This window comes from Ochotona curzoniae, unplaced genomic scaffold (assembly GCF_017591425.1).
Source record: "Ochotona curzoniae isolate NIBS_2020 unplaced genomic scaffold, NIBS_Ocur_1.0 scaffold_1037, whole genome shotgun sequence".
NCBI classification, from domain to species: Eukaryota; Metazoa; Chordata; class Mammalia; order Lagomorpha; family Ochotonidae; genus Ochotona; species Ochotona curzoniae.
The window spans coordinates 22,771,675-22,783,681 of record NW_024467083.1 but is presented as its reverse complement, the minus strand read 5'-3'; the positions used below and the strand labels follow the sequence as shown (position 1 = coordinate 22,783,681).

Below are 12,007 nucleotides of genomic sequence, written 5' to 3'. Positions count from 1 at the left end.
TGTTTTTTGTTCCAGTTTTATTTATTCCAAATACTCTCTTTTCTCTTGTAAAATTCATTCATCCACAGCTCATGGGTTATATGGTGGCATCATTTTTCCCAAGAGACTTTTGTATCTCCTTTTGTCACCCATGTGTTGATTACTCAGTGACATGATTTTCATGGAGCTGTAATCTGTTGTTGTTGTTGTTGTTGTTGTTGTTGTTGAGGCTGTTGTTCTAACTCATACCAGTGGTTGACCTTGCTTCATGGTTTCTCACTTATGGAAATGTATAATGATGGAGTACTGGGGTACCATATACAGATGTGGGGGTATAATGCAGCATGCATCCCTACTTCCAGACTAAAGATGGATTCCCAATGAAACTGTCAGACAAGTGTAGACAATGGGATGCTGGACTGTCCGACTTTGTCTGTACCAGCAATACTGGGGTACACTTAAATAAGAGATTGATGGAATTATAATTCCTTATGAAGGATTATACCACTGTAGTAAAATGGGGAAAATCTGTCAGGAGTGGGAGTTTGGGAGGAAATCCCAGTCTATATGAAATTGTAACATATAATTCAAAAATTCAAAATAAAAAAAATATATACCAAAAAATATGTTTTAATTCTCTTCTGAAAAATGAAAAAAATACTCAAAGGTTCATCCTGATACAGTAATAACACAGCATCCTACACACTCCCCATTTTCAGAAGAGGCTGTGTACAGAGGTACGATTATCTCTAAATCCACCAGAAATGAGGCAACCCTAAATGGTGACACTGGAGACCACATGAAGAAGAACAACTCTGAATCCAACTAGCAGTAAAAAGCAACTACTGTACATCAAGTGTCACTCAAGGCAGTATTAGAAACGTGAACTTTTTCCTCTACCTGCCAGTAACAAGGCAGAATTTTCTCTCCTTGACAGAGTAATATCAAAGGAAGTCAATAAAACAAACTAATCATAACTCATTCTCATAACACAAAAGTTTCAATGAGCAATTTCTCATCACAACTATTATTAGTATTAACAGAAGAATGAAAAATTCCATTTTAAAAGGCAACCACGGGGCAGGCACAATAGCGTAGAGGTTAAAGTCCTCACCTTTAATAAGCCAGGATCCCATATGGGCACTGATTCTAATCTCAGCAGCCCCTGCTTCCCATTCAACCCCCTGCTTGTGGCCCGGGAAAGCAGTCGAGGACGGCCCAATGCCCAAGGCTTTGGAACTCTGCGCCCGCATGGCAGACCTGGAGGAAGCTCCTAGCTCCTGGCTTCAGACTGCTCAGCTATAGCCATTGTGGCCATTTGGGGAGTAAATCATCGGATGGCAGATCTTCATCTCTGTCTCTCCTCCTCTCTATATATCTGCCTTTCCAATAAAAATAAATAAATCTTTAAAAAAAAAAAGACAACCACTAGATGTCAATACCAAGATAAGAGATACATAAAATTATACGACAGAGGCTGGTGTTGTGATGTAGTAAGTTAAGCCTTTGCCTGTGAAGCCAGCATCCCATATGCATGCCAGCTTGAGCCCAGCTGCTCTACTTCCAATTCAATTTCCTGCTACTGTGCCTGGAAAAGCAGCAGAAAACGACCAAAGTCGACCAAATACTTAGGTCCCTGCACTCACATATGAGTCCCAGAAGAAGTTCCAGGCTCCTGACTTCAACCTGGCACAGCCCCAGCCATTTCAGCCATTTGGAGAGCAATCCTACAGATGGAAGATTCTCTGTCTCTCCTCCTTCCTCTGTAACTTTGACGAACCTAGGCGTTTTCTGCCTTTTGTGATTCTGCCTTAATGGCTTGGCTGGGGGCTGTGTGAACCTCAGGCCTGATAGTCTACGTGACACCCGGCAGGACACCTGGCAGGTCACTTAGGCAGACCACTCCTCAGGAAGGAAGTACCTGGTATTTGATAAGATTCACAGCCCAATAGCTCATCGATTTGTACTTTTTGAAAATTGCTTGTTTCAAACCCACCAATAGAAGCCTACTAAATCATGACTGTATAATAGCCTGAAATGTATAAGAACTGGGGGGGCTTGGGCTCTCGGCTTTTTCACTTGGCTCCTCTGGCTCTTTTGTTCTCCTTGTGGATCCTTGCAGCCTCGGCTGCGGCTGCCCCTCCCCCGCCCAGCCATGCTGGGCTGGGGGAGGTGGCTGGGTTGCCTAGGCTAACCTGAATAAACCACCTTTTTGCCTCAGCACTGACTTCAGACTTGATGATTATCTGGGGGTTTCAAAAACCGGCACAACAACTTCTTCAGATAAATCTATCTTATGAAAAAAGAATTGTACGACATATATTTTAAGCATCATAATACATATGCTTTAATAAGCAGTTACAAACAAGCTTGTAATAAATACTAAAGATTTCAATTAAAAGAAAAAAATAAAGTTTCATCAAAGACACAGAAGATAAAAAAGATCCAAGTGAAAAATTCTAAATTTTAAATGCAATAACTGAAACAAAAACTTTATCAATGGTCTCATCAGCAAATGGAACATAGAAACGGAACATAGTCCACATAAAAAAAATCTGACAGCTTAAGTCTACCTGAACAGCAGAAAGAAAAAAAAAAACTGAAACTTTTCTAAGAGCCCCAGGGATCTATATGATTAAAATATCTACATTTCATTCCATTAGAGTCCCTGAAGGAGAACAAAAAGAGATCAGGATTCAACAAGTGCTCAAAGAAATAATGGCTAACATTTTGCAAAACGTACAAAACATTAAGCCTACAAAATGGAAGTTACACAAATCTTAAGTAACACATAGTGTAGCACACTAGGCTTTTGCCAGCAGTTCTGGTATCCTATATGGGCTCCAGTTCAAATACTGGCTGCTCAACTTTCAATCCAGGTTCTTGCTTGTGAACTGGGAAAACAACAGAAAGTGGCACAAGCCAGGGGCCCCTGTACCCACAAGGGAAACCCAGGGTGTGGAAGGGGATACTGTATTCTGGCTTCAGATCTGCTCAGCTCCAGCCACTGTGGTCATTCGGAGAATGAAACAGTAGATGGAAGATCTGTTTCTTTTTCTCTCTCTCTCTCTCTCTCTCTCTCCCCCTCTCCCTCTCCATGTAAATCTTGCCTTTCAAGTAAAATTTCAAGTAAAATCAATAAAAATTGTAAACAAACAAAAAGAGAAAATCTCTCTATACATCACATGAACTGATAATATGATGATGATGTCAATATTACAGGAGCACTGATGTTCTGAGTCCGGGTTCATGTCTTGCTGTTGTTGAGAATTTATGAAGACTAAACCCAATGGCAAGAGTAGAAGAAATGAAGTTTTATTTAAGTAAGAGAGAGACTCTGAACAGAGGGGCTACAGAGAGAAAGAGATTTTGAACAGAGGAGCTGGTAAAAAAGACCAAGCTGCTGTGGTCTCATAGTATAGGGGTATATGTATGTCTTCAGCATATTATGTCCAAAGAGCAAGTGCGGTGGTTAAACATTACCTAGTATTAAGGTTGTCTTAATGGCACCCTTGCTATCTTGCTCTGTCAAACCTTAAATCATGTTCTCTCTCGCTTTTTTTTTTATTGGAAAGGGCAGATACACAGAGAGGAGGAGAGACAGAGATGAAGATCTTCCAACCAAGGGTTCACTCCCCAAACAGCTTCAATGGCTAGAGCTGAGCCAATTTGAAGCCAGGAGCCAGGAGTTCTTCCAGGTCTCCCATGCAGGTGCAGGGTCCCAAAGCCTTGGGCCATCCTCCACTGCTTTCCCAGGCCACAGACAGGGAGCTGGATGGGAAATGGAGCTGCCAGGATTAGAATCAGCACCTATATGGGATCCTGGCTTGTTCAAGGTGAGGACCTCAACCGCTACGCTATCACACTGGGCCCAAATCATGTTCTTCCCCTAACCAAGAAAAGAGACAAGACAGAACAGGTCAACCAACCAACTCAGCTATATCTTGGCAGCGAAATACAGGGCAAACAGAGACTCTATGCTGGACTATGTCAATCAGAGGATTCTTCAAGGACCTCATAGTGCTTGGAGTGGCAAGATTGGCAGCAATTCAGAACTGTTGAAATATCAAAACCATTTGAGCAAGAACCTCAGAGCATACCCTACATCCAGGACCTGGGGAGGGTGGGAAATTGGGTGGGCCTTCTCCCTTAATACCCCCCTTTAAACATGAAGGAAACAATATGGGAAAAAATAATAGTCTTAAAAAAATCTCATGTTTCCCACTTAATTTCAGTTTCATGGAAACAGACATGAAAAAATGAGGTCACTTTGCAGATAATAAATATAACAGAAAATATCTTTCTGACATGTAAAAAAAAAAAAACAAATCATGTTCTTCATCAGTGAATATCTGTTACAAGGAATCTTCCAACCCATTCTGTCTAGTGTGTACATGCTGGTAAGGAGCACTAGCAATGTTCTGGCTATGCACTGTGGGTTGGCACTAGAATGGCTTTCTTTTAGTCTTGATCTGTATGTATGTATCTACTGCATTAACACAATCTTACGCACATATATAATGTAATACCAAGAGCAACTATTAAAAATTCTATACACAGGGCCCAGCGGCGTGGCCTAGCAGCTAAAGTTCTCTCCTTGAACACGCTGGGATACCCTATGGGCGCCGGTTCTAATCCCGGCAGCTCCACCTCTCATCCAGCTCCCTGCTTGTGGCCTGGGAAAGCAGTCAAGGATAGCCCAAAGCCTTGGGACCCTGCACCCCTGTGGGATACCCGGAAGAAGTTCCTGGATCCTGGCTTCGGATCGGCATAGCATCGGCCATTGTACTCATTTGGGGAGTGAATCATCGGACGGAAGATCTTCCTGTCTCTCCTCCTCTCTGTAAATCTGACTTTCCAATAAATAAATAAATCTTAAAAAAAGCCTATACACAGAAACTCACAAAGACATACACAATAAGTCAAAATGGGATTCTGATAAAACTTCAAGTCACCAACAAGAAAGCAGAAAAACAAAACAGAGGCGGAAATAAAGCAGACTAAATTCTTAAATATCAATAATTTCATTCAATGTAGATAGCCTAAATACAGCAACTAAAATAGAAACACTAACACGTAAATAAAGATTACAAATTTTATATTATGTGTGTTTCTTTTTTACCACAGTTTTATAACAGATGATAGGTGACTGGCACTGTGGCACAGTGAGTTAAACCACCATATCTTCAATGCCATTATCTCATATGGGCACCAGCACAAGTCCCAGCTTCTCCACTAATGCACCTAAGAAATCAGAAGATGGCCCAAATGCTTGGGACCCTGTCTCCCAAGTGGAACATCCCAAGGGAGTTCCAAGTTCCTGCTTCAGGCTGGCCCAGCCCCACTATTATGGAATGCTGATAATAGATTGAATTAGCAGATAGAAGCATTCTCGCATGCATTCTCTTTCTCTCTCTCTCTGTAACTCTGAATTTCAAATTTATAAAGAAACTGATGAAGTACTAATAAATAAATAAAATGCATACAGAAATAAACAGAGAGAAGGTATAATCTATCAATGACTAATATATTCAAAATACTCAAAATATGGTATTTTTTTTAAATAAGAGAATTTGGAATGGGCATTTGGCCTGGTGGTTAAGATATCAGTTCTTGCCTCCCACATAAGGTACGTGGGTTTGATTCCAATTTGGTGACTCTATTTTTCTGCCGATGTGAACCTTGGAAGGCAGCAGTGACGGGCTCAAGTAATAGGTTCTTATCACCCACTTGGAAGAGTTCAACTGAATTTTTGGCTTCCCCAGTGACTGAAGGGATTTGGAGAATGAACCAGCAAATGGGGCACATACATGCCAGTTTTCTCTTTCTCACTTCCTACTCCCTGTTTCTTAAATAAATTTTTTTTTAATTTACATTAAAAGAATGTCATCTATTTCATTAATACATAAATAAATAAAACAACTTAATTAGGTATTGGAATATTTTAAAAATTAGTCAAATGGAAATTTTAGAAGGGAAAATACATGATTAACCTAAAATTAAGAATTCAGTTGATGAATTGGACTAGGAGAAAGTTGAGAAAGGACTAGGATACAGTCAATAGAAAATATCCAAACTAAAATAAAGAAAAACAAATGGAAGGTATATAGTATGGGAAACAATGAAAAGTAATTCAAATGAGCACATTTTAAGTGGTTATGAACACATAAAATCAAAAAGAATTATAATCATTTATAACCAATACATTATTTTCAGTTTACAACTTACAATATATATCCACTATCCAAATGCCTCCTATTATGTGCAAAGCAATATTTTGGGCCACTAACGTTACAAAATAATTAACAAGGCATCACCTCTCACCTCAACATTCACAATCATAGGAGACAGATGAGTAATGCCTAAATCATTACTAAGAACTGAGAAACAGTTCACTAAAATTCAGCCATAAGATTTGGAGTTGGGGCTTAGATTTCGTTTGGATAAATTCAGCCAAAAGCATGGGTAAAGAACATAAAAAGAAATAAGTAATTTCAATATATTTAAGTACAGCATATGGTAATGACAATAAGGTAAAATCAGTAACAGAAGTTAGCAAGTAACAGATAACTATTTATAATTTGAAGAAGAGAAAGTGCTTTGAAGAACAGAAAAACAAATACCACCACATCCCTATGATGCTATGGAAAAGGCATGGTATTTCACAGTCTATTCTATACCTTCCAGTATCCTGCAAAATAACAATTTAGTCTAAACATAACATGACCCCTAAGGTCCTCCATAAACAAATCTAAACACTCTAGTCTCATCTGCCTGAGTTATCAAAACTACACTGTCAGTTTACCATATCTTTTCACATTTTCCCATGATTTTTACAACCACTTCTGCCCATACTGTGTCAAAGTAGTGTCTAGTAAACTTATGTTTATTAAATATTTATTTGAAAAGCATCTTCTGCTGCTTTCCCAGCTGCATTGGCAGACAGCTCAGACGGAAGTGAAACAGCAAGGATTTGAACCAATGTATTGCAGGTGGCAGCTTAAATCACGACATCACATCATCAACCCCTAACTAAGGAACTTTTAACCAGCAAAGGTACATTTCAACCGTTTTTCCTAAATGTTTTGCTCCAAGAAAGATAAGTTAACTCCTTCATTATCGCTCTCACAGGATTCATTCATTTATAGAATACTAAGTGTTCATATGTACAAAACACTGTTTCAGCCTCTTGGAATACCTCAGTCAACATTAAAAAAAAAACTTAAAAACCTGTATTTACAGAGTGTGAAGGTCAAATTTTAAAAAAGGAATAATAATAATATATGGAAAATGAGAAAAAGGAGTTACAAGTTCTTTGAAAATGTTCCTTGTATGATTCTAATTTGTTCTCCTCAACTGACCCAATTCAAATTGAAAATCATAGCATTAGGAAGCATTATAATACACCTGAAATGAAAAATACAATTTAGGGCACAACAAAAGGAATACATAAGATAAATGGTTATATTTTCTCATAGAGATTCTTACCTATCTTTTTCATCAATTGACTAATTTTATCTTTAGATTCCTCTAGCAGAACTGTTAAATCTTTTATTTTATTTTCTTTTTCGGTGATCTGAATCAAAAATAGTGACCCCTAAAATGAAATATTTAAACAAAGCATACAGATTAAAAAATTAAATGTTGCACTTTAGCATTTATCACTACCTACAATTATTATTTTCACACACATCCACATGCTTTTCTCTTGGCTGTGTTTGGCATTCAATATATGCTTGTATAATAAGATTTGTAGAATGAATGAATAATCGACTATGCTACAGCCAATACCAATACTGAGACAACATAATGTAGTGTACTGATTCATTCAACAAACATTCCACACTAGAAACCATAGTAAAATGCTGAATATAGAGAGATGAGGAACTCATCTGTAAGACATTCATGCATCAGGAGAAAATAACTACACCAAAATATTATCAATAATAAGATAAAAATGTTATGTGAATTAGAAAAAGACCATTTAAAGCTGTCTTGGGGGAAGTAATGAAAAATTTCCACTTGGGGCCTGGTGGCATGGCCTAGAGGCTAAAGTCCTCACCTTGAACATGCCAGGATCCTATATGGGCACTAGTTCTAATCCCGGTAGCCCTGCTTCCCATCCAGCTCCCTGCTTGTGGCCTGGGAAAGCAGTCAAGGACAGCCCAAAGCCATGTGGGAGATTCAGAAGAGGCTATAGGCTCCTGGATTTGGATTGGCTCAGCTCCAGCCATTGTGGCCACTTGGGGAGTGAATCAACAGACGGAAGACTCCTTCTTTTCTGTCTCTCCTTCTCTCTATATATATATCTGACTTTGTAATAAAAATAAATAAATCCTAAAAATTTCCACTAGGCTGAATTGAATCTTGATAGATAACCATGTCTGATTAATTTGTGCTCATCCAAGATTCAATTCAGCCTGGTGGGAATTAATTTCTAAGATGATAAGACCACAAAAATATCTAAAGAAAAATGCTTCATTCAGAAAACTGGAAAGATTCAGACAGATACAGATAAAAAGGCGAAACTGAAACTTTATAAAGCTGAAGATTTCCAGTTTCAAGATGCTAAAAAGACCTCTTCAATTTATTTTCAAATCACCACCCTCTCCAAAATCCAGGATATATTTTAATTTTCCATAAAACCACAAGACTCCATTATTATAAACTATTGTATTTTAAAAAAAAAAAGCACTTAAGGAATGGAAAAATATTGAAATTGACTTAGCTTTAAAAAGCTAAGTCAAGGCCAGGCATTTGACACATGATTAAGACACCACATAGGACTCCCCAGACTCCAAAAAGAGAATCTGGGTTCAAGTTTCTAACTGTACTGTCATTGCCAACTTCCTGCTAATTTAGACTGGGAGGCAGCACATGACAGCTCAAGTACTTGGGTTCTTCCCACTAACGTGGAAAATTCAATTTGCATTCTGGAGTCCTGGATGCAAACTAGTCCATTTCTGGCTATGTGGACATTTGGGGAGTAAAACAGTAGGTGAAGATCTCCATTTGACCGATTGACTGACTGACTCTCCTGCTTCCTGTCTGTCACTACCAAGAAAATAAATACATCCTTTTTTAAATCATCCCTAAGCAAGAGTATTCCAAATATAGGGAGGGGTGGAGAAAAATGTAATGGAAGAGTTAGCATATAGAATAATGACACTTTGCCTATTGTTACTATCCTGCCCAACCCCAACTCCAAAATTCCATTAGCCAAGGATCTGGAGTGCCACAGGGCAGGGGAAAAGCAGCCTGACAAATAATGACACTTAGAAGTATCAGCAAAAACTGAGCATCAGCTGGCCAGGCCAACATTTTAAGAGAAATCTAAAATCTTGGCCCATGTACCCAAAACTCCAACAAGCTTTTTAAAAACTTCACTTTTTATGTTCTTCATGATAAGCACACTTTTAACTTTCAAAAACACTTCATTCAGAATTACAATTTAACAACAAAGCTAAAATTTTGAAAATGTTAACTCTTTCAAAAGGTTTAAGCATAACACTTAAGTTTAAATTCCACCAGTTAACCACAAATTCTAACAATCTTCTATATACTTTGTTAACTTTTTGGATTGTTCTTTAAAATAGATACCTTTGCTATCTGTGTTTTTAAGGTATCTTGTGGCAATTAAGAGGAGAAAAATTGCAAGAATAATGGAAAATAGAACTCCTTTCTACATACCGTTTTCATTTGGAAAGCAGGAGGCTTGAAATTGATAAAGTCAGAATAATAACCTGAAATCAACATTCTTGAAAAGTCAAGGGATACAGATTTGCCATTTTCAAGTCTTCCACTTTATGACATTAATATAAGCAAATGGAAGCTTTCATTTTCATTCATTGGTGTTATGGATAATATATGTCAAAATTGCAAAATATGAGCTGAATGCTCAACAATCATCTCTACATATTTGGAAATTTTTGTCTAAAAAAGCTCCACAAAATTTTTTTCTCACACTGAGGTATTATAGATAATTCACTGATTAAAAAAACAAAAATGCTAATATTAAGTGCATATTTGAGTCAATAAAATTAACTTGGCCAAGCAAAAGGAATATATTTGAAAATATATAATATTAAAGTTCACTCATAGAAGTTTATCATAGCCAGAAAACGTAAATTTCTTAAAAATTTTCAGCAAATACAACAGAGTTGATTTAAAAAAAAAAAAAGAATCAACCTGCTTTTCCTTGTCATTTACTTCCTTCTTATATTCTTCTTCAAGGCACTGGATTTTTTCATAATCTTCCTTTACTTTAAAAATAAAATAAATACACTATAATTTCTTAACATAATTGACTTTTCTACTACAAATGAAATTTAAAGTTTGCTTTTCTTCCTTATCTAGCTCAAAATTATATTAAATCTCAAACTTTTCTCATGAGCTAACACTATTTTATTGCTGCCAACATTCCCTTTAGTAACAGTGAATTTATATCATGTCAGGGATATAATAACTTAAAATTCTATAAGTCTTAAATAATAGATATGTAAAAGTTTGCTCCTTATTATACACAAATTTGAAATAACATTTTATATAATTATCTCAACATGCAGATTTTTACCAATAAATATAATCCCCTCCACTTCTAGTTAATATAAACTGGAATGATTATATGCAAAATAATTCTGAAGTTAAAAAGTAATTTTAACATGTATCAACTCCTCACTACATCCCACAAGATTTTGAGAGACTTATAAAAACAAAAAAGGACAAAACACAAAACAGTTCAGAGTATCAAGCTAAATGGAAGATATTATTAATGTAATCTAGTAAAAAATAAATAGAAGAACAGTAATATAAAATAGAATCCCTACATTTAAAATGCATTTCCAGTCTAGCATTCTCAGCTTGCACACGAAGTTCCTCAAAAGCTACTATCAATTTCTGAAATAAAAAGTTAAGATTTTAAACAACTTTATTCAAACTATGAAAACACTAGCAAATCTCTCACAAAACAAACCAGAAACACACAACTTTAAATAATCAAAATACTAGTGCTTGGAATAATTAAATAATTTCAAATGTACAGAGTATCTATTATGTTACTTTTCCAGATGCTTGGAGTGACTACAGTTATCACATATAATATAGAACAGCAGCAAATGATTATGCATATTCTAGTCATTTACTTAACTGCACATGTGAGAATCTAATTTTGTGTTTATTTGTATTTACTTATTTTACTTTTGTCTTCCTCCACACTAAATGAAGACCCTATACCAGGCCAAAATTACACATCCATCTAGAAGCATATATTCATCCAATGCTCAACAAATTTAGCTTTGCAAGCTCAGATGAATATTCATTAAATATATACTAAGGGTCAACTATGTTATAGAGATTGTTTTAGACACTTGTAATATAAAACTAAGTCTCTACCAGAACTTATTTTAGAGTACACGAAGCACATATCTTATTACACATACACACACACACATTCAGATGTGTGTATGCCAAATAAAGGCCACACAGGATGGTTTTTGTCTGCCTTTACTTTAAAGGCACAGAGAAGGAGAGAGATATCTTGAATCTGCAGGTTCATTTCCCAAATGCCCATAACAGTCTCTGTACCAAACTGAAGCAGGGAACTAAGAAGTCCATCTGGATGACACATATGGGTGGCAAGGTCTCAACCACTGGAGCCACCACCTGCTACCCTGGATGTACAATAGCAAAAGCTTGCTTAGAAACAGAGACAGGACTCAATCCCAGGCACTTCCATATGGGAGGCAAGCACCCAAGTATTCACCTAACCAATTGTATCACAATGCCCAACTGTCATGTGCTCTTATAAAGAACATTTCATGTATAGTAGTAAGGAAAATGACAGAAACCACAATGAAGTTTCTAACTGCCTAAGATCTATTTTTTTATTTTACCAACAGATTTTAATGCAAAAGTTTTAAAATTCATAGCCTGATAACACTTGTTGTATCAATCAAATACTAAAAACTATCTGAAATATAAGCTGGTAAAATTTACAATATATTTCACAAATTACTTACCTACCAATAGC

The 12,007-nt window shown here is 36.7% G+C and overlaps 1 protein-coding gene across 3 annotated transcripts in view; it reads right to left on the bottom strand.

The window, feature by feature from the left end:
• Positions 1 to 12,007, bottom strand: part of SYCP1 (synaptonemal complex protein 1) — an 83,799-nt gene that overhangs the window by 52,334 nt on the left and 19,458 nt on the right. For all 3 annotated transcript variants that reach the window (XM_040998534.1, XM_040998535.1, XM_040998536.1), the window contains exons 9-11: positions 10,806 to 10,875; positions 10,168 to 10,241; positions 7,468 to 7,576 (exon numbers count right to left, since the gene is read on the bottom strand). In XM_040998534.1, coding sequence (XP_040854468.1) covers positions 7,468 to 7,576; positions 10,168 to 10,241; positions 10,806 to 10,875 — 253 coding nt within the window. The remainder of the gene's footprint in view (positions 1 to 7,467; positions 7,577 to 10,167; positions 10,242 to 10,805; positions 10,876 to 12,007) is intronic.